The sequence below is a fragment of the Onychostoma macrolepis genome, chromosome 02 (genome assembly GCF_012432095.1).
Source record: "Onychostoma macrolepis isolate SWU-2019 chromosome 02, ASM1243209v1, whole genome shotgun sequence".
Taxonomy (NCBI): domain Eukaryota; kingdom Metazoa; phylum Chordata; class Actinopteri; order Cypriniformes; family Cyprinidae; genus Onychostoma; species Onychostoma macrolepis.
This window is the reverse complement of record NC_081156.1, coordinates 20,325,743-20,353,465: the sequence shown is the minus strand read 5'-3', so window position 1 is coordinate 20,353,465 and position 27,723 is coordinate 20,325,743. Positions and strand designations below refer to the sequence as shown.

Below are 27,723 nucleotides of genomic sequence, written 5' to 3'. Positions count from 1 at the left end.
CAGTTACTATATATAAGTATAGGATATATGAGTATATGAGTAACAGGACTGAAAGTAACAGGATTGAGATTTTAGGATAAAATTAGCAAATACATCAAATCTAGCCACATGGAGTACATGATCAAATTATGAGAATACTCAGCAAATTATAGTGATTCACAAAGATTTGTATTTTTAAAATAAACAAGTAACATCTAAGAAATAATTTAGGTAACAGGACAGTATATTTATAATGACGCTCCCAGCCACCGTTACAATATCATCAAATATACAGAAAAGAAAATAAGACCACATGCTTTCGGTCATTTCATTGCCTTCAGAAGATCCAGATGTTGCAATATTATGTTGAAAATGTGTCTTGTGGAATTTTCCCAGTTTTTTTAGAGGGGGGAATGTGTTAGGGTAACAGGACTGAGTGAAAACTAGGGGACACGACTAAAATGTGTATTTTATCCAAAATATTATACATTTATTTTGAAATAAATGTATTTAAATCACAGATGGGATATGGGGGTACACAAAAATGCAAAACAAAAATGATTTCTGAAGGATTTTAAACATTATATTTAATGTTAAAATGTAGCATTAGACACTGGGGACTTGTACAAATGCTATATTTTCAGTGTTTAATGTAGTTTTTAATAATTTTTTAAATTATATATTTTAAATTTGCAGTTAGATTAATGTGCAGGACACTTTGCTTAATAATAATAATTAATTTTTATGCATGTTTGTACCTATAATGTCCTGGGGACAGAAATGGTGCCCATTCGGTGGAATGGCCCACATTCCCTTCACTCTCAGTCTGGTATCAGTGTTCAGCACGTCCAAAAGTGGATTATCAGCAGCACTGTTGCAGCATTGCAGGGCTCTGTGTACCGGAGGTTGGCAGATTTTAGGTCTCGTGGTTGTAAATGGCATGAGACCACAGCAGGTACACGCGCTCATTTCCGAGCGTTTCTCTTCAGACGTTCTTGATTCTTTTTTGTCAAACTTGTTAAAAGGTTATCTTCGAACATTCCCTAAAGACACGGAAAGTCGACCGTATTGATTTGAAACGGTCTGCGGACATTCATAATGAGTTTGTCTACAAATCTTGACAGCTTGGCAGTCGCTGGTCGAAGAGAGCTGATGTAAGTGACTGAGGTGAAGACGCGACGGTAAGTGCCGCATCTAAACTAGTTCTTCCCAATTGTTTGTCTCTCGTATGGTTAATTTGTTGTTTATTATAGTCAAATTTATATAAATGTGCCTGCATGATTAATCGGAAGAGAAAATAGGCTATTTATTATGACTAAGAGCTGTCTCATGTAGAAATAGACCGGTTTCTTCTTTTATAGAAGTGGTTTATCCAAACTCAGTACCTATCAAACTCGACGTCCACTTAAGCCGTCACAAAGTCTGGTTTAAAAGGAAAGTTTACTCGAAAACTAAAGTTCTGTCATCATTTACACACCCTCATGTTGTTCATTTTCTTCTGTGGAGCGCAAAAGGAGATGTGAAGCAGAATTACAGGTTCAGTCACCATTCACTTTCATTGTATGGGAAGAGATGCATGGAAAGTGAATGGTGACTTGAGGCTAAGGTAAGTAAATGATGACAAATGTAGAACTGTCCCTTTAAATGCATTGCCACCTTCTGACAGAAGAATTGTAGTTATACCTCATGGGCAAAAGCTTTGTGTTTGATTTCACTGTTGGCTCAGCAGATGGTTTCGAGGTTGCTGAGAATGATTTGAAGAGTATTACAGTGTGCCTACAAAAGGCTAGGTTTGTTTTTTAAACTATTGGAGACACCTGTGTTTTTAGTCTAAATGTTCAGTTTTCATTTTATTTTAGTTTGTAGTACTTTTAGTACTTTTACGCACTTTCATTTTCTATACATTACAGTGAAATAAGCAAATAAGCAAATAGAAAATAGAAAAGTTCATGTATTTGTTTATATGCCAAAACGTCTACAGCAATGGATAAAATTGACATTGTTAGGGTCTTAAATCCCAGGGTCCTTATTTCAGCTACAGGCTGATTTAACAGTCTTATGCAACAGGGTTTACTTTGGACTTTTCTCATAATACACTGTATTATGTTCATTTCATAATGAAACAATGTTATAATTACAAGATTATTTTGTCTTCAGATTTAGCTTCTAACTTTCATTATAAAGTTGAAATATACAATAGCTGACATCTGTAACTTCAAACATGTTATGTTAAACCAGTGGCACAGTTGGTGCCAAGGTTTTGATATTATTAAATGACTCTGCTCTGCTTCTATTACTGTCCTCAGCTAACAATCAGGACAGGGCAGGTATCTTAAGCTCTCCAGAGGTGAAGGATGGGGCGTAAACTGGATCTCTCTGGTCTGACGGATGTGGAGGCTGAGCATGTGATGCAGGTGGTGCAACGGGACATGGAGCTACGCAAAACGGAGGAGACACGGCTCAAGTGAGTCTCAGGCACACTTCTGTGTCTTTGTAGAATCACTTTTAGGACTCCTCCTGCTCAAAATACACTACTGTTCAAAAGTTTGGGGTCAGTAGGAATTTTGGTTTTATTCAGCAAGGATACAGTAAATTAATTAAAAGTGACAGTAAAGATATTATAAAAAAAAAAAAAAAATCAATTTTATATAAATGGCGTTTCTTTTCATCGAAATTTCTGTTCATCAAAGATCCTGAAAAACCTGCAAAAATGCTTCACAGTTTCCACAAATAAATTAAGCAATATGAGTATTTTCAACATTGATAATAAATGTTACTTGAGCACCAAATCAGATTTTATTATCAGATAAATGCAGCTTGGATGAGCGTAAGAGACTTTTTCAGAAACATTAAAAAATCCTACCAACCACAAACTTGAACTGTAGTGTAAGTCATTTTAGAATGATAATGCTAAATATTTCCACATTTTTCTCATGAAAAGTTTGTAAATAAACTATTTTAGCATTGTCTTCCTCGTGATGTCACCCAAATGGCGTTCCAGTCATTGCTAGAGAGTATAAGGAAGTTCCCATCATTCTTTGTCATACTTTAAAACAAAATGACAGGAAAGGCCCTCCCTTTCCTCTTTATCCGTGACTCACTTCCCTGAGCCCACCATGAATACGGCTTTGAAGAAATCTGATTCTGACCTACAAATATATAGAAGCATTATTATTCAGGAGAGACAAAGTCACGCTGTATGTATCTTGGTCATAAGAGTCCACTATTTCTACCTTCACAGGTATTTGCAAATTAAAAGGCCCTCTCTGTTTACATATAAACAAATTTCTCTTTGGTGTTCTAATTTGCTGCACTTCCAAGTAAGCATTTGTAAGAAATGGGCAGAATACTTACCTAACGGTCTTACCTGACCTGACTTTAAACTCTTTTTATGTAATACTTTGTATAAATACACTGGTTCCCAAAGGACAGAGCATAATGCATATATTTAGTCTTTAATCTTTGTTTGACCTTTTCTCTTCCCCCCTTTCCCCCAACTGTTTTGTCTTTCTTTTTTAAAGAAAAAGTGTGGGACATTGGCAAAAAGAAGCACATTACTCGTCACGGTACTTTGGAGTGAGAAAAACAATTTGGTTAATGACTTTGTTTGGCACCACAATTTTATCTGACCGACAGAGAAGCAGTCTGGCCGCTCTAATCTCTCACATGTTGTTGAAAATGCTTGTTTGCTGGTACAGGAAGTAGGAATAATGGCACAAAAATTAATTTGGAAAAAAACTAAAACAAACAATGCCTATTTGTTTCATGCTTTTAGGCATTTTAGGCTTTTCGGCACCTAGTTTGTAACTCAGAAATGCAGAAACACACTGACATCGTATTTTATGTAGTCACAAAAAGAGACTCTTCCCTTCAAAATCTGATCACAGGTTCTTACAGGAGACATGCTTTAGATGTGTGTTAATGGCTTGGTGTGAAGATCTGTCTTGGATGTCCACTTGTACAGTAATTCAATCACTTAAGAAGGATGTTAATATCAGGCAGACAAAGAGACATTGCAATATAATATTACAGTTTGCATTAGTTTTCCTCAACTCCAGGAAACTGATTTTATTTGTCCAATTAAGAGCATTGGGATTGGTTAGCCTATATACTATGTTATTTTTGAACTATACAACTCTATATTGATTGTCAGGTATTTTTGTTTCATACTTTTGAAGTTCAAATGAGTTAAACAGAATATCTATTTGAATACCTGTGCTATTTCTTAAGCCCCACAATTCTCTTTCACGTCCCTACAAAACCTTAAACCATCTCATTTTATGCAGACAGCATTTTTATCTTCTCCCAAGTGTGTTCTGCCTGCATGCATCTAGCTTTTCAATATCCTCTCCGACACCTGGGGAGCATCTCAGAATTTCAAACAGGACTGAGTGAGTTATCAGAGAATGGAAGAGCAAAAAACAAGATTATTAGAAAAGACCCTCTGAATAGAGGCAGGAAAATACAGGGATTTAAAAAGTAACATTATTTTTCTCAGGAGATACATCTTGTAGGAAAGTATTTGTTTTGGCAAAGCAATGAAAAAAAAAAGAAGAAAAACTGAGAACCAATTAAATGCATTATCAGGGCATCATATATCTGTTCTTAAAATATTTAACATAACCCTTGTAGATGTACTGAAATGTGTATATGATGCACTGTATACTTTCTCTTCTTCGCAATTATTAAAAAAAAATTATATCCATTTTATGTACTTTCCAAATGCCCACTAGGACGTACTTAAGTACCCCTTGGGGCACACAAAGCCCTGGTTGGGTACCACTGATCTAAATCAGACTTGGGAAAAAATCTAGAGAGACACCCTAGAGTCTGCCATCTATCCATGCACTCATCCATGATTTTCCATTTCATTAAATCAAAGATTTCAAACACATGGCAGAATCTGTCAGTTTTGTGAGGCCCCTGCTAATCCATTACATGTATGTAACTGCACACAGAACATGGTGAATCTGAGCAGACAATTTGGCTTGTAGCACACTATTCAGTGGGTCATTTTGGCCTTATACAAACAATTATGATAGGATTGTTTCCTTAATTACATGCTGATTCATTTACACTGCAATTCATACTAAAACTATATACATATTTGTGTGGCTTATGTTTTAAGCTGTTTTCGTCAGCATCTAAATCTGATTCCTCATGAGGGTTTATTTGAATTAGAGAACTAGTTTCGTCTCAGTTCTGTCTGCGCTGAATCTCCATAGAATGACTAGCAACTATGCACTTAACAGATTAATAAACCCTGATTAGTACATGTTTTCTTGCATTGCTCTAAAGTGAACCATTCCCAGCATGAACCGTTTGCTATGTGTTATTGTGTTGCAATAACACTGCTGATCTATGTTAACAAGATGTTCCAGGAATAGGTCATGTAATTGCTACATTGCTGGAGTCTTTGCGCTATACTGTACAACACAACAGTAGATTTGGTTTGAGATTGATTTCCCTTGTGTGTGAACCTCTCAATCCTCAAGCAACAGATGAGATTGAATTTAGATTTAATTACAAATATATTTAAATTTGTTAACACTTTATTTTAAGGTGTCATTGTTACACGTTACATGTACTTACTATTATAATAACAATACATTATGCATAATTACATGCAAGTAACCCTAAGCCAAATCCTAACCCTAACCATATAGTAAGTACATGTAGTTAATTAATATTACTCAGTATCTAAAGGTATAATTACTCTGTAACAAGGACACACTAAAATAAAGTCTAACCTTAAATTTAAGTCAAATTATGAAATGCATTTTATTTTGTGAATGTTTTATGAATTTTAATTTAAATGGTAAAAACCTAAACAAAACTATAACAAAACATTTTCATGTTATTATGAAAAATTGATAAATGGCCAGTATTTGTCTAAATACATTCAAAACAAAACACTAAAAATGCTATACATACATTTAGGGCATCACAACAACATAATGTAAAGAATGAAACAATGATATTACTGTTAAAATTTGCTTTTTTAAAAAAGTTTTTTACATGTACCAGTTATTAAATTATTAGTTTAAATAAATAACCGTGCCTTTGCCATAATCTAATGCTCACTTCATCTAAGTGTAAAAATTGGAGGAAAAAAATCCACCATCTAATAAATATATAATATCACCTGATACACATCAAATATTGACGAGTAAAACAGTGTCATTTATATCAAACATTAGAAACTCGAGTGCATTAGAAACTTTACAAAGGATACTGTAAAATGTATTATAGATAAATACTGCATAACAGGAATGGGAAAAGAAGAGGATATGCTAAATTGTGTACTGCAGTTGCAGATTGTATCTAATTATATATAACCTGTCATTCATGATAGATACTGGTGTGTCAGATGACTTAGTAAAAAATATTGGCATTGGTTGACCCCCCGTTCATCACACCTGCGCCCAGTCTGGCTATCTGGCATGAGTCACTTAGTAGACCTTCGCTTGGATCTGCATCTACTGGCACAGGACGCCTCTGCTGCTCTCTGCCAACGGCTTGCTTTGTAAACAACAGACCATGTTTCTGAGAACTCGGTGGAAATGGCCTGCTGAGTATCCAATTATAAGTTCATTGGAGAGACCCCTGATGGGGTATCATCACCGTGGGTGACTGTAGGGACATGAAATTGATCCTGCTCAGGTCTGTAAGAATTGTTCAGCTATTATCTTCTTTTGTGCTTTTTGGCTGTTACTTTAAATGCATCTTGCCACTGATTCAGTCTAGACAAATTGGTGGAAGGCTGTTCGTAATCTCTGGTTTGTATCTCTGTGGTCTGAATGTCACATTTAGAGATTAATCTACAAACTACATGCATCTTGGATTTAGTGCAAGAGTTGTTTTTCACTGATTTCAAGCATATGTATGCACAAAATGTCCCCAAAGGGAGGTTTTGGCACAAACTTATCAGCAAACTATTTCTGTGTGCACATAGATGCAAAAATGCAGTGTTATAAATTTGTGTTTTCCAAGTCCACACTGTAAAAAATCCAATTAACAAAATTTTGGAAGGGCAAAAATATTGAACTAATTTTATTTTATAAGTTGAACTAATTTTATTGCTTGTGCTTAGTTGAAAAGACATATTACATTAAGTCTGCACAAATATATTTTAAAAACATTAAACGAATGGTTATTTTCAAATCCAGTCGCCATTCAGAATGCTAAATGTTGACAAAACTAATAAAAACAAATCCAGCCAACACTGAGATCATTCCACACGTGCACGCGCCTGAGTGACTTCGCGGGAGAAACAGCGGCGCCATCTTGTCAAGTTCACGCGTCAGGTGAGTTGCACTAAATAAATGTTATTTTTTAGACTAAATTTAACGAGAAAATCATGCAACATATTCGACTTTTTTGAGTGGACATTTAGAAAGTGTTTTATGAGTTGTATATCCGAAGAAAAGTGGATATAGGATAGTGTAACTTATGTCAAGTTCAGGCGTCAGGTAAGTTAAGTCAATTGTGGCACTGAATAAATATTTGTACTTAACGTTAGACTGAATTTATCAAAACGTATATTTAAAAGCTGTAAATGTTTTATTCAAAACGTATATATTTATACACAAACAACCTATATAAAAAGCCGTTTTACTATAATGAATTTTAGCTAATTTTGGCGTGTTGTATGATATTTTTTGTGTTTCCGTGCCGTGAAAAGATATGAAGAGATCGCGCGGTCTTTCTCCTTTATGCTTAATACGACGAACGTTAACCGAAATCTATGAAACATGTAACTTAAACCACAGTAATGCGCTCATTTGAAGTTAACATGGGCGTGTTGAATGGGTTGTTGCGTTTGTAAACTTCTGGAGATGTCCCATGAAGTAAAAAGACGATATTAAACGTGACTGACAACAAGCCACAGTGAAATGTAGCTCTTTTCAAACAGGGCGGATTAACGTTAATTTAAACGGCATTTCTAGTCTCGTGAACGTGCTTCGGAAGAGAAGTTCGTCGTTCCAAACGAGAATGAACAACTGAATCGTTTCACAGGCCGTTCAAAGCGTCTCAGTCAGTTCCCCAGATAGTGAATCACTAGATCGTGCACACGAGTCCCTGCACAGGGTCTGGGGAAGACCGTGATCAGTAAACACAACTGATCAATCAATTTGTAACACGTCACCACTGGTGTTTATCAGCAACAGGCAGGACCGTTATATTTTGATATTATTTTTACGCTATTTGAGGTAACGTAGCCCTATAAAATGAAATGTATATGTTCTATTACAAATCCAGTCAGCATCAATGCTCCCTGTTGTGCAATGGATTGTGGAATGGATTTGTGCCAAAAAAAAAAAAAAAAGGTTGTAACTTCTGTTTAATCACAAATTTAATTAACTGATATTGATACATTGTAAATTATTTAAAAGGCATCATTTAATATTTTGAACTTAAAATGTACTTTTCTTTCTCCATCAGGGTGTGGCCAAAGGTTTCATTGGTGCTTTGTCATCGTTGCAAGATTTCAGATGCATGGCCAGTCAGATCCAAGGCACCAAACACCAGACCGTTTCACTGCAACTACATACCGTGTGTACTTTCAAGACTAGGAGTTTATTGTTTTCATTCCAGGTAATATGTGTAAATGTTTAGAGTTTTTACTACAATTATAATGTGCTTTATTGTTCTCAGTGGCATCTACGCTAATATTAGTCTGTTTCATTCTTATTCCGAGGTGAATGTAGCCACCCAGATCCAGTCCGTATCCAGATCAGATGGTGGATCAGGACCTAGAGACGACCTCTACAGCCCTGAATGTCAGCAGAGACCAGGACAACTAGATGAGATGCAGAGACAGATCCCCTCCGAAGACCTCGTTGACAAGTCAGACAAGTCCTCTGCTCAATCTGACCTATGTTTCAGTCTAGAATTAAACTTTCAGATTCTGTTGTTTAGCTTGTTTAGTTTTTTCTTAGGTCATTAAACAAAGTTTAAACTGAATTTTGCAGTTGTTTTACAGACTACTGGAGCTTTGAAGGGATAGTTCACCCAAAAATGAAACAGCTGTTAGTTTACTGACCATCAGGCCATCCTAGATGTAGGTGACTTTTTTTTCTTCATTCCTGTATGTTTAGTTGTATGAAAAATGTTATAAATGGAGATTGTTATTAAATAAAGGCTATTATGTGTTATAAAATGTGTGTGGTTTTAGTGATTGATAAACACCAGTTAATCATTTTTCATAATTTTTTTAAACTATAAAAATATATGTTTATGTAGTTCCCCAGCAATTTCTTATGATGCCCAAATAATAAATCTTAGTTGAGGTAATATATAAAACACATAAACAGTTACATTTTAATTGACATAACTTGCTGTAGTCTTCTAAATGTTTGACCAATTAAAACATTTTAGTTGAATGGACTATAAAACTAGTTCACTAAAGGTTGAGCCAACTAAAAAATAACAATTCAGATAACATTTTGAAGTCAGAAATGGACTGAACGTAAAATTTCTGTGGAACTAGTTACTAAATAATTAGTTGAAACCGCTTAAACTTTTTTACAGTGCACAGGTGAAAACCAACATCACTGTAATGTATTATCCACCCTTGCATGTGTATTATGTCATTACAGTCTTTGTTTTCTTTCTTTTCCATTTTTTTTCTTTCCTGTCTGTCTGTTTTTAATCTGCTGAGATTATCCTCAGTTCCCCTCTCTCAGTATTCACTGGAGCCGATCCGTTCAAGCTGTGGCTCTAATCATTCGTAATGATTTCCTGTTGGCATTGTTTGGAGAGACAAAGTAAACGCCACACCTCAAGCAGAGATTTTCAATACAATGCTTCCTTTCTAGTTTTTCATCTCTCTCTCCACTCTCAATTGTCAGCTCCTGAGACACAGGTTTGCTTTTATAACAGTATGTATCATGACACATTATTTAAAATGATTTAATTTTCAATATTAAATAAAAAAATTCATTTAAACCATTCACTTTTGTTTACTTATGTCCTCTTTGTCCACAATATATTTTGCATCACATTTTTATTTGTTTTAATTTTCTGCATTCACACCTGTAAATCACAGGAAACCACTGCCATGATGATATTAAGACCAGCAGCACAATTGCTCTGCCATCGAAGCAAAATTAACGTTTTGCGCATTACTGAATGAAGCAGTGTTTTGAATGAATCGATTCAGATGAGTCTGTGATTCAATTATTCACTCATAAACACAGTGGCTTCATCCGAAATTGCATAAATCGCATAATAGTTGAAAAACATTACGTGAACAGGGTAGTATGTCCGAATTCACAGCATTGTGAGTTGGGATGACCTACTATTTCCGGTGAGATTCTGAAGTATGCATTCAATTGACACTTCACTATCCCACAAGGCCACAGAGAGGATGTGCGAGTAGCAGTGAAGCAACACTGGCTATGTTTACATGCAACCAAATAATCCGTTTGTAATCGGATTGACGGCTCAATCGGACTGATAAGGCTTCATGTAAACACCTTAATCGATCCGATTGAGCTCGATCGGAATGAAATTTCGATCGGATTGAAGGGAGTGGTTTATTCCTTTTCTAATCCGATTGCGCGTGCATGTAAACACTCGATCGGATTGAAAACCGAAACTGAAAGGACTGCGCATGTGCAATAATGCAGAAATAGCGTAATGACGTATGAAGCGCGGAACGAGCGGTTCTTCCTTTTGAATAAAGTGTTGTATAAATGCGTGTCTTGTCATTATAAAACTCTCCTTTCACTCGGCATCTGTGAAGTGGAGCAGGACAACCTCCCACCAGTCCTTGTTTCGGATTCTCAACCACAGGCAACCCATTTTGTGCTCAGGGCGGGGCATTTTTCTGCGTGATAAATATGAGCAGCACGGCACGGTGCGGTTTATATGTATATTTAACCAGAAGTGGATAAATTTGTTTCCCACTGTTAAAAACAAATAAAGAAACCGTGTAGGAGAGTGATTATTATGTGCAAACAGTAACTCCATATTTGTGTAGTGTGCGCATGTCAAAAAAAAAAAAAAAAATCCGATTTGATGCTTGACATATAAACGCGCACATCAAACCCGATCACTTTATTTAGCGTTCATGTAAACACTACATTCAACCAAAAAGTGTGCATGTAAACGTAGCCAATGACAACATGATGAATGTAGTAGATCCAAATATATTCATACTATATAGAACATACTTTTTTAATGGTCACTAAGTAATTACTTACTCTCTGGGTAGGCACTTGTTTTTGGATGCAGCCAGTTGTTTCATTGTGAAATAAATCAGCATTTTCAATGAAACAATTCAATTGACTGATCGATTCAGTGAGTAGTTACCTACTGGCATATCAAAGTAAGCTCCAGGAAGATTTACTGGAAAAACACCCCACTAATGCATTTTTCCTGATTAAGATATTTCTTATTTACTTTGATTTAATCAATTGCCTTCTTACTGTACCCTATAAACCCTACTTTTCTGACTTTTAATTCATATCCTAAGGGCACATAAGTGTTATTAAGCAGCATAAATCTAATGGACCTAGTCCAAACAAAATGTGAATGTGCTGGTTGCAACCCTCTATTAAATAGTGTTAGGTCTCTTGTCTCTCTGCTAAATGTCAGAGCAATTTCACTCAGAATTGCTCTCTCCTCTCTGGAGGCTGCAGTATGGCTGGAAATACAGACAGATTTAAGACGTTGAAGGGCAAATGCAGCACATCTGTCAACAGGCAGATGTCATGTGAACATGATCCACTTATAGGGCACTACAGCCTGCCTTACATAGAGATTAATTATGTATGTTTTTAATGCATCATCCCAATACTCAGATAAACATGCATCAGCTTAAGTATAATTTTAGTCAAATACTTTATATCACAGTTGTTTTTCTACTCTCTCTCTTTCTCTCACTCACTCTCTCTCTCTCTCTCACTCTCTCTCTCTCGCTCCAGTGAGATGAAGAAGGCACTGGTTGAGGAGGGCGGTCGGTCTGTTTTGCTGTCGCGGCAGCACAGGTTTAATGAGCGCTGCTGCATCCGCTGCTGCTCTCCCTTCACCTTCCTGCTCAACCCTAAACGTTCCTGCCTGGACTGTTGCTACAACGTCTGCAAGGGCTGCTGCACCTACAGTAAGAAGGACAAAGGTTGGCTGTGCTCCTCCTGCCAGAAGACCAGGTCAGTTCTGCAGCGCTAACCAGAGCTGCTGTGAGCGTGAGCTCCATCAGGGGGCTTTTGTAGGAAACACCTGCAGGTTAAAGGCTCATGATGCTTCTGGTTGTTATCAGGATTTAAAAACTAGGGATTCAATTGACAGTATCAGTCAGTATTGGATATTTAATTTTGCATGCTCATTTCTCATACAGTATTTTTTATGTTTAGGTTACCTTTGCCATGTCTAATTCTCACTTGAAGTGAATCTTTAAAAACACTTATAATTACACTTTAATAACACAGTTAAACATAGTCTTCAGCAAATCTAAAAATGAATATACATTTTTCATACTGTACATTATAATGTTGCAATGCCTAAATTCACTTCTATCATTACATTTATTTTTTAGCAATTTATTGTTAATTTATTTAGACAAAATAATATAGAATATCATTGGAAAATGTAATATTTGTTCATCACTGAAAAGTTTGTTTAAAAAAAAAGTGATTTTTTTTTAAACATTTAATTTTTTTTATTTACAATTAAAAATAATTTTTTAATTAATTTCAGGTCTGGTTCTGTAAATTGACTCTGTACTGTGAAAATTTGCTTGTATTTATGTTCATATGAGTTGTGTCTCACGTACATTTCAATGCACCTTAGTCATTTGAGCGTTAGTGAGCGTCTGTATGTCTGTGTGTTTGTTTACACTCATGGTTCAATGAAAGAGCACAGAGTATTCTTGTTGAGAGTTCAAATAACACTGTTAAGACAGTCATCAGAATTATTATGTATTATAGAGCATGACATGACATTGCGCACAAATGCCTTTGCCTTTGCCAAATGCTGTAGGTCAGAATCCTACTGAACCAATACAGAAAATATTTTTGCACTTCTTACATGCACACTAATGGATAAATACTGACTTGCAAACATAAAACCTTCAATTCATGTTTATCCAATTAGATTTTGCTAACCAGTGAAGGCAGAGTTAAATTTTGGGTGACCTTCTTATGGTGTTTCTACAGATGTGATGTGAATCTGTAGTGCTAATGAAACATCACCGTATTTATTTATTTATAGCAGGATTATTCCTTCTCTTTCCTATCTTATACATACACACTCACACTTAAACAGAGATTACGTCCATCAGTGGAATTGAATTTTGATACTATACACTCGTATTTTCTCTGTCCTCTCGTAATAAAACGGATGCTCATTCCAGTTTTCATTGCAAAGATGAGTGTATTAGATCATTACTGAATGGAAGCAGGCAATTAACATTTATGCTTTGCTTATAGATATAACAGGTATATGTTGTATCTAAGCTATCTGTTTACAGTACATGTGGCTTCTTGTCTTTAATTAAATAAATGCATAAACAAGTAATTCCCATTTAAAGTCCATCTTAAATTAAAATTATTTCCTGTGTAAAAAAATATAATTTGTCCTCAGGGAGTGTGTACATTATGGTAAAAGGACACAGAATGCTATTTTAAGCATGAAAACAACGCTGTAGTCTTTACCACCATCTCATATTTCTCTGCATATTTCTTTAACATATTATTAAAACTTGGTTGCTAGCATAATTATTAATTGATAATTGAATGTTAAAATTCTTGGCAATTTTGGCCTGCTCCCTGGAGCACAATAATGAAGATTCTTCTGATTTTTCATTTTCTTTTTGACAATATTCCCTACTGCATACAAAGTAAACAATAATCGTACATGTTCTCAGCAGGCAATTCCTCTGAAAAAAACTCATTTTAATTCAAGCTATTGGACTTCTGCTCTCAGTGGCATGGCAACATCGAGCTGTTTGTCTCTTTAGCAGTGAGAGTCTGAATATTAGTGTAGCACAGGCTTAACTAGGTCTTTGATTTTGAGCATGCTCAAAAGTGACTTTGGCTGTATATATAGTGACCTTTCTTTGTATATATGTTTGTGTGTGTGCTTGATTATAGGACCTTGTGTGATTATAGGACAAATGTCATCATAATCATATGTTCTGCACTTACATTGTCAAAGGTTTTAATCAGTGTAGTGTAAACAAAAACTCAGGAATGCTCTTAAATAAGAATTAAAATGCGGCCTTGTTCATGTATTTCCAGGCTACTGAAGACCCAGTCACTGGAATGGTTCTACAGTAATGTGAGAAGTCGTTTTAAAAGGTTTGGCAGTGCCAAAGTGTTAAAGAACCTCTACAGGAGGCATGCGGCCGAGCGTGGAGCGCTAGCAGAGCTTACAGGTACTTGCCATCTGGACTGTTGTATGACCTTCCTTGAAAATAAAGGATGCTTTCACACTATGACATTTTATAATTATTTATAAGTATATATTTTGGAGGTAAAAGAGCTGGTTTGCATGTTGCATGTTTGTAGGTGTTGATGCATTTCAAATGCCATCTGCATTCAGTGGATATGTCAGTTTTAGATGGTCTTTTTCACAGCTTATGGTTGCATGTGCATGCATGTATTTAGCACTAATTCATGAGGGTTAAGAAAAGAGCTGACAGGGCGCCACTAGTCTGACTTGCTTCCTCTGTATCCAATATAACAGCAGCAGGATTTATGAGAATTATTCATGTTTATGGAAGAAGGGTCACTGTGCACTTATGACCTGATAGATCCATTCCCTTTTGTATTCCTAACATTTAAATAGCGAATCAAAATCAAGCATATACATATAATTCTATACAATAATTATTTATTACATTAACAGGCAAATATTTTATTCACCAGCATAAATAAAAAAATGACTGAATATTATTGTTTACTGGTGTACAGAAAGATATTAATCATAACTGAAAATGTAATAATTTTCTGCTCCCCGTTCACTGGGGGGAAAAAAAATAAAATACTGTGAAAGTACCGCCATAAGTAGCCAATATTTTTACTGTGCATTCTTGTTTGGATGTGTAAAATAATCTCAGAGACTATTTTTTCTCTTCCACGCCAGTTTGAAGCTCCTTTGCTTGTGTTTGTGGGCACAACCCTAAATAAGCTACGATCTTTGCCCAGCCTCCATTTCAGTTTTGCTGAGGTCTGTGAGCAGAGAATGTCTTCTCCATGAAGACGAAAGCAGTTTAGAGCAAGGCCAATGCCACATTAATAATGGATGACCATGACTGTGGATGTTTGTCACCTCAGCAGACCCCTGTATCGTCTGAGGAACAATAGCTCTCTGTGGAGGAGAGTAAAACCATTACAGTGACAATGAAAAATAAAGAGCTTTGGCCACAAAACTCAATGCACTATGTGGTCAAGCTTTTGGAAATTTGATGCAGACAAAAGCTAGGAGATAATCTGTCTGAGTTTAATGTCGGACAAGTGCTAAGAATGGAGCGATAAGCTTATAGCATTATAGGTTTTTAAGCCGCAACATCAGTCTTCAGCTTATCTCATAGAAAAAGCTAGATTCATAACATTACTTTGATCTGCTCTCCTCAGCAGAATGTAGGCGTAAACACTGGCTTGAAGGAAAAGGGCAGGTGTTTTCATAGAGTGGTAGCCGGTGGCTTCATAAGCAGTTTGACCTTTACCGGCTTGAGGGGAGCACTTTAAATTGCTCTGTGTAGAGTTGAGGCCATATTGACATGTCAGTATTTACCCAACAAATGATTTGTCATCCAACAGCTCTCTGAGACTGAGACAGTGTCTGTCAGAGAGAGAAACCTGTCAACACTGCTATTAAATCATGTGTCTGAACTGGAAGTGCTGTTGAATCGCTCAGTTTATCATAGGAACAGTTTGTCAATAACAACAACAGAAATGTTTAATGCATACGGTTGTACTTATTTTTTTCTCATTTAATATTGAGCGAAGCTCTTTATTCCACGCTTGTCCTACCTTATCACTATTGACCATTTTTTTTTATTAGTATTACTATTAGAGATGAAACTTAGAAATTGTATTATGTGTATGTTCTTTTTTATAAAAGGTTGATGCCCTCAGAAATCATTCTGACATCCGAAATCGAGGCATGGCATGCAACATGCATGCACTTTCTAAAGTTATACATCCTCTGCAACTGAAAATGGATAGATTATGAAAGTTTATAAAGTTTCTTTGATGAAATGAGCTGTAACATTTTTTGCAGCAACGGAGGGCAGCACTTATGAAGAGAGCGGCTGCAATGAGAGTAGTATGTATGAGAGCGACTCCACGTTCTACAAGCAAAGTGAAGGTTTGTGATCAAATAATTATTTAGATATGTATGGTTTGTTACTGTATATCAGTAATATCGATTCCATTAGTTTCATACAGTGGACATTTGAAAACACTTTAATTATTATGTCTCTCTCCAGAGCACAGCATGGCTGATACTATTAAGGTGGCACTGCGGGTGGCAGAAGAGGCCATAGATGAGGCCATTGCTAAGGCTGAGAGCCAGGCTGACAGTCAAGTAAGACTTTCCCATTAATAGGTACAAGATTGTTCATTCATTCATTCTTGCTATTCAGTAACTTTGCAAGAGTGACATGGCAGCTATTTGACATTTGCTTTTGTAGGAGAAGCAGAACGAAGCTCATTATTTGCGAGAGAACAGAGGAGAGCTGATTGAGGAATTGGCCAAAACTATAGTACAGAAAGTGAGTAACACATGACAGCAATGACCTTTCATGAATGCAGAGTTTTACATTTTGTAGAATTCAGTGTATTCAGCAAGGACCCATGGATTCAGCAAGAATGCATGAAATTGATCAAAAGTGACTGCAAAGACGTTTGTAATGTTATAGCAGATTTCAAACTATTTCTTTTCATCTAAAAATCCTAAAAAAAAGTGTCAAGGTTTCAACAAAAATATTAAACGGCACATGTCTTGTATAATAAGAAATGTTTCTTGAGCACCAAATCAGCATATTAAAATTATATCTGAAGGGTCATGTGACAAATAATGGTTGCTGAAAATTCAGCTTTGCCATAACAGGAATAAATTACATTTTAAAATATATTAAAACAGAAATCATATATTTTAAACTATAATAATATTTTAAAATATTACTGTATTTTTTTATCAAATAAATGCAATCTTGGTGAGCATATTTACCCATTATTTTACATATTACTGTTTCTAAAAGAAAAACATTGTTATGTTATACATATTTTTATTTATTTATTTTAATGCTTTTAAAATGTATAATTTGAGATTATCCATTAATCTGAATGTATCAAGATCTGCCTATATGTGTATATTCACACTCAAACATCAAACAGACAATCAAAAAGACAATGCAGAATTGTGGTATTTAACTTAATAGGAATATATGTGTTGATATAATATTACATTTAAAATTATTATATGCTATATAGTATTTTAAATTATGTTCATTTTAAATGATCATATCATCATTTATCAATTTTGACACTGTTTGAATAAACGTATTATATTGGAATATTTAAATATCAGATTGTCCGCCGGAAAGAGGGTTTGCCTGAGATGAAGTCTGGATGTAATCTGGACCAGAACAGTGATGGAATCTCTCCTGATCAAACCCAGGGTGCCTTTGATGCTTCTCTTTGGGTATAGTGACTAAAGACTAAATTACCTGCAATTTGGCAATGCTTTTGGATTGATTCTTTTGCTTTTTTGAATGAATGTTTTGAATGAAATGTTTCCTCTCCCCTCAGAGGTCTCACTCAGCTTTCTGTCTCTTGACTGATGAGAAAACAGACCAGCATTCTAACACTGGGTCAAGACTTTCATCCTCTATAAGTCATACTCTGGAAACGAAGAAAGAAGAACCGATGCCTGTTCAGGCCATGCCTAGCTGGAGGAGTGTCGACCGACTGGACAATTCCAGTTAGATCCTTGACTTAAATCCATATGATTCTTAACTATAGTTAATCAACTCTTCTTGTTTATGACAGAGATTTTAAATTAATTTTGAACTTTTAAACTGTTGACCCTCTTAGTTTATATACATGTCTAAATGCTGTGCCTATGTCTTCAGTGTTACAGAGTCCTGATGGTAACTGGATTGCTTATCAGAGCAACCTGCTCTCTCGACCAAGCCTTTTAACTAAGCGCAAAAGTCTGGTCTACAGCGTCTTGGAAAGGGAGTCTGGCGTGGTGTCAGCTTACGATGAGATGGGCTCAGAAACAGAGCCTGAAGCTAATGGGGTCTGGGGCGCTGCACTGGAAGAGCTTCGGCGTAAAATGTCTGCCAATAAGCAGTTGAGTTACCCAGAGTCCTACAGCCGTCAAGCAACCTTGCCTTTGAACACACAAGCAGAACATCTCACTGCATACACCTTGGCTGCTGACACAGAGGACTCCACAGGACAAGATGGGCCGCTACACCAGTCCCAGAAAACTCTGCTGCCCTTCTTGAAGAGAAAAGTGTCACTAGAACACAGGCGACCCTCATCCACCTGGCGCCCAAACATCATGGATATAAATTTCAATCCAGGAGGGGCTGAAAGCAGCGAGGATGGCCTAGAGGAAAGCAGGGTCAAGAGGTCACGGCGAAGGAGGAAAAATAAGAGAGAGGAGGCAGAGTGGAAAGGACAGTCGGTATTGTCTTCGGATGTCCCGGTAAGAATGACTGTTTTTATACAACATGTCTTGGCTTTGATTTAGAACAGGCGTTTTTAAACCTTTTGATGTCGACTACACCCACATATGATGATCCCCTTGTTTTCATATCTAAAAAATAAAGCCAGCTATATATTTCCATATATAAATACCCATTTATTCGGTGTTGTTTCCAAAATTAAATAATTGGTACTGATGTCAAAACAAAAAATATTATCTGAAAATATTTTGCTTTATCTTTTTATACTATTTTAATCTTGAAATTCTTAATAAATGAATACAATTTAAAATAATAGTTATTTGAAAATGCAATTTACCTGTGGTGGCAAATCTGAATTTTACCAGCCACTGTCTTAAGTGTAACATGATCTTTCAGAAATAATTCTAATAAATAAAAAAATAAAAAAACAGTTGAAAACTGTTTTACTGTTTAATATTTTTTGCAGAAACCTTGAAACATTTGGGATTCTTGGGAAGAACAGCATTTATTTGAAATATAATTTTCAGTGCAAAAATTTAAACTGTATATTTTCATCAATTTAATTCATCCTTGCTGAAGAAAAGTATTCATTTATTTAAAACTTTCTGACCCAAAATATTTCAGTGCAAATGTGGATATGAAATTATTTATTTATTTTTTGGCATTTCATGACTCTGATTCTTTATTGGCAGGATTCCAGCAGCCACCTCTCAGATGCTCTGGTGAAGAGACGCTATGTGAAACAAGACTCAGACTTGCATGGAAAAAGATCATGTGATCATAGTCTGGAAGCAGACACTTCAGACACTGCTACTCCTGACATCTTGAGCTCTGGAGCCATGACCCCTGATCCATTTGGACTTGGTCTCAATGCTCCCAGCTATTCCAATCATGGGGCCCTTGGTGTAGTTGGATCTTTAGATCAGGAGTTGACTACCAAACTGAAAGAACTGACCAGTCAAGTCAGAGAAACACAACTTTCTTCCACTGATGATGAACTGGACAGGTTGGAGTATCAAACAGAGAATGAAGAAGGTGAAGGTGAAGGTGATTCAAAAGAAAGATCAGATGAAATTGAATCCACAAATCAAGTGAGATCAACTGAGATGTTGAAAGAAGATGATCTGACTTCCAAACTGAGAGAATTGACCAGTCATGTCAGTGAGACACTACTTTCTTCCACTGAAGATGAACTGGACAGGTGTGAGTATGAGGTGCTGATACAATATGACGAGAAAACACAAAACTATGCAGAGATGGTTGAAAAAGCAGAAGAAGAGAGATCAGAGAAAAGGCAAAATGACACGGGTGAGACCCAAATGTCAGAAGAAATGAGCTCTGTGAGCCAAAAACAGACACTTAATGAGACAGATGCACAAAATGAGATAGTTAGAGAGAGAACTGAAGAGTCAAAGAACAAGGGAGGAGTTCATACTGAAGAGAAAAATGCAGAAATAAAAGATTGTGGAAATGCAGTTGATGGTCAGCAGAACAGAGCTGAGAATACAGAGACAGTTGATCATATTGAGGAGCAGGAGGTGTTATCCTGTGAACTGGCTTTGAGTAGACTGATTAGTGAAGATGGAAAGATGGAATTTGATAGGATCATTAATACTGTAGTGAAGCCTTTGGATGATATGGAAGAACACATAGAAGCTTACACTAGTGCGGGGGTATTTTTAGACAGAGAGAGAAGTGAGGGAGAGAAACACGAGATGATGGAAGAGGAGGAGAATGTAACTGAACAGGAAACGGATGACAGGCCAATATCTGAGGGATGCTTTGTTGGTGGAAAATCGAAGGAGCTGCAGGAAAAAGAAATGAAGGAAGAGGGCAAGATCAATGAAGTTGTGGCACTAAAGAGCAACACGGAATATACCAAAGAGACAGAAGACAAACAATGCAGTAAATCATCAGAAGAGAGAGTTCAAGAGAAGGACGGCAACAGTCAAGGTGACTTGACTGAAAACAGGGAGAAACAGAGGGACCTCACAATTCAACACAGCACCCCATCTGGTCAGGAGGAGTATCTGTCACCGGAGGAGATCTACAAAGTAACAACTAACTACAGTATACTATACTAAACACTACAGGCTGAAGTAACCTTATTTGCTTGCAACTAACATGCTTTTATTTAATCTGCTTAACCTATTTCTCTGAAGCTCTTCTTTATTTCTTTCTTTCTTTGTCTTCTGCCTATTTTTAATCTTTATTAGGATGCACACATACTGGACATAGAGAAAAACCTACATTTAATCTCCAATATACTACAGCAGGTGATGATTGTATGCTGATATGGACAGTATGCTCTTATTTCTGCACTCATAATTTAGCTACTGTACTTGTTCTCTTTTCTGTACGTTTTCATCTGCTATCCGACACTGGGCTCGTTATTATTTACATATTTTACACTCTGTTAGGACACAACTAATCAATAAATAATCGTGATTATGATTATGGCTGCCACATAAAAAAAAAAGTGGATTATAATATTCTATTTTGATTTATTCAAATTGGGTCAAAGGTTTTTTCACAGCATTGAGCATTGTAACTAATCATAGATATATGTTGGTTGAACACATTGAGGCCAAGCAATGGCCAATCAGAGGTGTTTAAATCCACTCAGTGCCACTCCAAACGGAAGATTTGTTTTCAATGCAAGCTCACTTACAAATCCTCTCAATATAACCTACAAAATGTAGACACAGTGTGAATAAGCTTGGAAGCCAATTTCTGCTACATAACCAAAAAAAAGAGAAAATTATACTTCCATTAAATGTAAAAATTCTGACATACTAAGTCATAATAATGAGATAAAAATTATTTGGTATGTCAGAATTTCTACATTTCATGCTTTTTGTCATAATTGTGAGATAAAAAGTAGAAATTAGGACATTCTAAATCACAATTGAGATAAAAGTTAAAATCATGACATAACCCGTCAGAAATGAGATATTTAAAAAAACAAAATTAAATCTCATAATTTACTTTTTATGTTTTAATTGTGACTTTTTGTGAATTAAGATTTCACAAAGCATTCTTTTTCTTCTTATGTGGATGGTAATGGGCTTCCGTAAATAAGTGATATATACAGTGAGGAAAATAAGTATTTGAACACCCTGCTATTTTGCAAGTTCTCCCACTTAGAAATCATGGAGGGTCTGAAATTGTCATCGAGGTGCATGTCCACTGTGAGAGACATAATCTAAAAAAAAATCCAGAAATCACAATGTATGATTTTTAACTATTTATTTGTATGATACAGCTGCAAATAAGTATTTGAACACCTGAGAAAATCAATGTTAATATTTGGTACAGTAGCCTTTGTTTGCAATTACAGAGGTCAAACGCTTTCCTGTAGTTTTTCACCAGGTTTGCACACACTGCAGGAGGGATTTTGGCCCACCTCCACACAGATCTTCTCTAGATCAGTCAGGTTTCTGGCCTGTCGCTGAGAAACACGGAGTTTGAGCTCCTCCAAAGATTCTCTATTGGGTTTAGGTCTGGAGACTGGCTAGGCCACGCCAGAACCTTGATATGCTTCTTACAGAGCCACTCCTTGGTTATCCTGGCTGTGTGCTTCGGTCATTGTCATGTTGGAAGACCCAGCCTCGACCCATCTTCAATGCTCTAACTGAGGGAAGGAGGTTGTTCCCCAAAATCTCGCAATACATGGCCCCGGTCATCCTCTCCTTAATACAGTGCAGTCGCCCTGTCCCATGTGCAGAAAAACACCCCAAAGATGATGCTACCACCCCATGCTTCACAGTAGGGATGGTGTTCTTGGGATGGTACTCATCATTCTTCTTCCTCCAAACACGTTTAGTGGAATTATGACCAAAAGTTCTATTTTGGTCTCATCTGACCACATGACTTTCTCCCATGACTCCTCTGGATCATCCAAATGGTCATTGGCAAACTTAAGTCGGGCCTGGACATGTGCTGGTTTAAGCAGGGGAACCTTCCGTGCCATGCATGATTTCAAACCATGACGTCTTAGTGTATTACCAACAGTAACCTTGGAAGCGGTGGTCCCAGCTCTTTTCAGGTCATTGACCAGCTCCTCCCGTGTAGTTCTGGGCTGATTTCTCACCTTTCTTAGGATCATTGAGACCCCACGAGGTGAGATCTTGCATGGAGCCCCAGTCCGAGGAGATTGACAGTCATGTTTAGCTTCTTCCATTTTCTAATGATTGCTCCAACAGTGGACCTTTTTCACCAAGCTGCTTGGCAATTTCCCGTAGCCCTTTCCAGCCTTGTGGAGGTGTACAATTTTGTCTCTAGTGTCTTTGGACAGCTCTTTGGTCTTGGCCATGTTAGTAGTTGGATTCTTACTGATTGTATGGGGTGGACAGGTGTCTTTATGCAGCTAACGACCTCAAACAGGTGCATCTAATTTAGGATAATAAATGGAGTGGAGGTGGACATTTTAAAGGCAGACAAACAGGTCTTTGAGGGTCAGAATTCTAGCTGATAGACAGGTGTTCAAATACTTATTTGCAGCTGTATCATACAAATAAATAGTTAAAAATCATACATTGTGATTTCTGGATTTTTTTTTAGATTATGTCTCTCACAGTGGACATGCACCTCGATGACAATTTCAGACCCCTCCATGATTTCTAAGTGGGAGAACTTGCAAAATAGCAGGGTGTTCAAATACTTATTTTCCTCACTGTAGATTCTCAGCCTGTTTTAGATGTATAGCCTACATAAAGAATATGGCATATGCTAATGTAGGTGTGGTCACACTAGACTTGCCCCATGCCCCATTAATTTCCATTTATATGAATGTGAATGTTAATGTGTAAAGTTACAGTACCTTCCTCTGTGTATTTACCGTGAATAGAAGTACTCAGCGGTATCACTGCGGAGCATCACCACAGAGGTGCTAAAAGTACTGAACGCTACAGAGGATCTGATTCACGGATCTGTGGGAGATGGACGATGCCAGTCAGACCACAGTGACGTCTCGATCATTCCCCCTGATGAGGCCAGAAGACTGGATGAGCAGCTCGGCAGACTGGAGGAGAATGTACGGATTCTTTCTGAGATGAACGTTTCTCACACCACTGGGCATTTATGAGATGCTTCTCAATTTATTCTGATTCATTTCACTGTGTGCAGGTGTATGTGGCAGCAGGTACAGTGTACGGTCTTGAGGCTGAACTGGGGGATCTGGAGGAGTGTGCGCGCTGCATCAGTGGATCCACCACTGAAAGACAGCTCGCTCATCTGGAGGACCAGGTGGCCTCTGCAGCAGCCCAGGTGCAGCAGTCTGAGCTCCAGGTGCGTTCGGCCTGGACGCTGTGCTTTTTCTCTTTTTCTGAATCTCTGCAGCAGCATCTCATTGCTCTGAAGATGCAATTACGCTTGAATTAATGAGCAATATAACAAATGTTTTTGTTTACTTAAACTATTTAAATTGTTTTCGTTATTCGAAATAAATCTAAAATAAAATATAAATAGTAGATGAAAACCTTAAATGGAAATTAGAAATGTTGCTTTGGAAAACTGAATAAAAAGCTAAAATAAAAAGAAAGAAAGAAAGAAAATAAAGAAATGACTAAAACAAACTAAAATTAAATTAAATATAAATAATAGATGAAAAACACAAACAGACATTAGAAATAAGCGTTAGAAAAACTTAAGACAGTAGAACTGAAATAAAAAAACAAGTACCATAATTACCTACTGAAACTGAAGTAAAAATAAATTAAAGCTTAATAGAAATAGAAAAAACAACAACTAAATAAATGACAAACAACAAAATTGCTAAAGTTGAACTAAAATGAAAATGAAAACTCAAAATATAATGATAAAACAAATTTAAAACTATTGATAAACACAAGAATATAAAAATAATATTAAAATAACACTCAAATAATGTAGATTTCCTATATACAGTACATATATAGACCTGTATATACTGTATAATACACATACTGTATAGAAATATGCAAACATACTAACCATGGTGTCCAAAAACTGCCAATAACATTTCAAATAACATTTTCTTTCTGCAAAGTCTTACTGTTCACAATCATTTTCATATCTTTTTGCTTTGATCTGTGCTTTTCTTCGCTAGGTTTTAGACATTTCCTCAAGAATTGCTGCTCTGAAAAATGCAGGTCTTAATGTAACTCCACAGACCCAATTTACCAAGGTCAAGACTCCAAAAACCAAGGTGTTGTCTTCATATTTTAAGGAATATTCATACACATATTCCTACATGCACATGTAACTTATTATGACTATAACTGTCGTAACACTTTTGTTTCAGACACAAACCATTGGCTCATCTCGGAAACTGAGGCGGCGACTGCCAGCACCTCCAAAACAAGGTAAGAGCTACTCATAATCAATACTGACAACTGACATATACAGTGGGGCAAAAAAGTATTTAGTCAGCCACCAATTGTGCAAGTTCTCCCACTTAAAAAGATGAGAGAGGCCTGTAATTTTCATCATAGGTATACCTCAACTATGAGAGACAAAATTAGAAAAAAAAATCCAGAAAATCACATTGTAGGATTTTTAAAGAATTAATTGGTAAATTCCTCGGTAAAATAAGTATTTGGTCACCTACAAACAAGCAAGATTTCTGGCTCTCACAGACCTGTAACTTCTTCTTTAAGAGGCTCCTCTGTCCTCCACTCGTTACCTGTATTAATGGCATCTGTTTGAACTTGTTATCAGTATAAAAGACACCTGTCCACAACCTCAAACAGTCCAACTCCAAACTCCACCATGGCCAAGACCAAAGAGCTGTCAAAGGACACCAGAAACAAAATTGTAGACCTGCACCAGGCTCTGAAGACTGAATCTGCAATAGGTAAGCAGCTTGGTGTGAAGAAATCAACTGTGGGAGCAATTATTAGAAAATGGAAGACATACAAGACCACTGATAATCTCCCTCGATCTGGGGCTCCACGCAAGATCTCACCCCGTGGGGTCAAAATGATCACAAGAACTGTGAGCAAAAATCCCAGAAGCACAAGGGGGGACCTAGTGAATGACCTGCAGAGAGCTGGGACCAAAGTAACAAAGGCTACCATCAGTAACACACTGCGCCGCCAGGGACTCAAATCCTGCAGTGCCAGACGTGTCCCCCTGCTTAAGCCAGTACATGTCCGGCCCGTCTGAAGTTTGCTAGAGAGCATTTGGATGATCATATGGTCAGATGAAACCAAAATAGAACTTTTTGGTAAAAACTTGTCGTGTTTGGAGGAGAAAGAATGCTGAGTTGCATCCAAAGAACACCATACCTACTGTGAAGCATGGGGATGGAAACATCATGCTTTGGGGCTGTTTTTCTGCAAAGGGACCAGGACGACTGATCCTTGTAAACGAAAGAATGAATGGGGCCATGTATCGTGAGATTTTGAGTGAAAACCTCCTTCCATCAGCAAGGGCATTGAAGATGAAAGCGTGGCTGGGTCTTTCAGCATGACAATGATCCCAAACACACCGCCCGCAACGAAGGAGTGGCTTCGTGAAGCATTTCAAGGTCCTGGAGTGGCCTAGCCAGTCTCCAGATCTCCACCCCGTCGAAAATCTTTGGAGTCCGTGTTGCCCAGTGACAGCCCCAAAACATTACTGCTCTAGAGGAGATCTGCATGGAGGAATGGGCCAAAATACCAGCAACAGTGCGTGAAAACTTTGTGAAGACTTACAGAAAACGTTTGACCTCTGTCATTGCCAACAAAGGGTATATAGCAAAGTATTGAGATGAAATTTTGTTATTGACCAAATACTTATTTTACACCATAATTTGCAAATAAATTCTTTAAAAATCCTACAATGTGATTTTCTGGATTTTTTTTTTCTCATTTTGTCTCTCATAGTTGAGGTATACCTATGATGAAAATTACAGGCCTCTCTCATCTTTTTAAGTGGGAGAACTTGCACAATTGATGGCTGACTAAATACTTTTTTGCCCCACTGCATATATAAAAAAGAAAAGTTATCCGTGTATTATAATTAAGTGAAAAGTGTAATTGTTTTATTTTAAAATGCTGCAGAAATTGTACCCATCATCTTTATATGGACTTCATTTATTTCCGTTGCATTAATCAAAGGTCTAAAATAGTTCAAAACATACATCTGTTGCTGAAAATGATTTGAATCTCCCATTTTATCTGTAAATTTCAGATAAAGAAGCATAAAGAGGATAGTGGGATACATCAGCAAGCATCATCACAAAGTTAAATAACTACAAACTTAAAAAAGCCACTGATCACATGTGCCTTGAAGCTCATGGCTCATAGATAAGATTTTATGGACTCAAGATCTGGCTGACAGATTCAAATAAACTGATGTATCGCCCATGCAGTGATGCCATTTTACACAAACTAATAACTCTTGATTGCTTTATTACCTCTCTCCCCTCATAATAAATAATGAAGTAAAATAATGTAAAATTATACTATGATGTGGAGCTTTGTTTTGGCATATTTGACCATTACTGTGAATCAAGATCATCATTTAATTAAGCCTTTAATTTAAAAAAATAATAATCTTGTAAAAGGAAGTAATGGGATAGTTCATCAAACATGAATATTCTGGCATTATTTACTCTCCCGATGTTGAAAACCAAACGGTTTTGCTTACCACTGACATCTGTTATATGAAAAAAAAAAAAAACATTTAAGGCATTTCTCCAAATTTTTATTTTATATTCCTTAGATGAAAGAGATGGTGAACTGTCCCTTATATATATTAAAGATATATAGATTAATTTGAATTCGTGGCCAAATATTTTCTGTATTAATCTTTCTGATTGATTTATCTGTCAGATTTAGAGTAGATTATACTAGCCATGTGTCAGATATATTAATCATGCAGAACTTTATTCATGCTGATAATATAAATTTATGATGTTAGATTTGATAATAGAGAAGTTTACAAACTATTGTAAAGACATTGATTTATTGTAAAGTGTAAATGAACTGTGTAAATTAATGGATTTTTTTGTTTGATTATATTTCAATTATAGTACATTTTTGTACACAGATTTTTGTTGTTGTTGAATTGAGTTGTTCTCATTACATAACCTGAACATTTTATGCTATTCATTTACTGAAATCATCAAT

The 27,723-nt window shown here is 36.5% G+C and overlaps 1 protein-coding gene across 7 annotated transcripts; it reads left to right on the top strand.

The window, feature by feature from the left end:
* Positions 1-741: 741 nt before the first annotated feature.
* On the top strand, positions 742-27,644 carry myripa (myosin VIIA and Rab interacting protein a). 7 transcript variants are annotated; one of them, XM_058746276.1, is made up of 19 exons: positions 2,306-2,443; positions 3,501-7,286; positions 8,425-8,577; positions 8,681-10,843; positions 11,913-12,134; positions 14,223-14,359; positions 16,210-16,296; positions 16,418-16,515; positions 16,622-16,702; positions 17,521-17,634; positions 17,742-17,913; positions 18,065-18,648; positions 19,321-20,682; positions 20,845-20,904; positions 23,478-23,663; positions 23,756-23,917; positions 24,717-24,815; positions 24,912-24,972; positions 26,783-27,644. In XM_058746276.1, the coding sequence occupies exons 4-19, from the start codon at positions 10,827-10,829 to the stop codon at positions 26,794-26,796; spliced, it is 3,456 nt and encodes a 1,151-aa protein (XP_058602259.1). In that variant the 5' UTR covers positions 2,306-2,443; positions 3,501-7,286; positions 8,425-8,577; positions 8,681-10,826; the 3' UTR covers positions 26,797-27,644. The 7 variants fall into 7 exon arrangements, with proteins under 7 accessions (XP_058602216.1, XP_058602207.1, XP_058602226.1 ...); XM_058746262.1 differs by having other exon boundaries at positions 8,659-10,843; XM_058746252.1 differs by having other exon boundaries at positions 8,425-10,843.
* Positions 27,645-27,723: the final 79 nt, after the last annotated feature.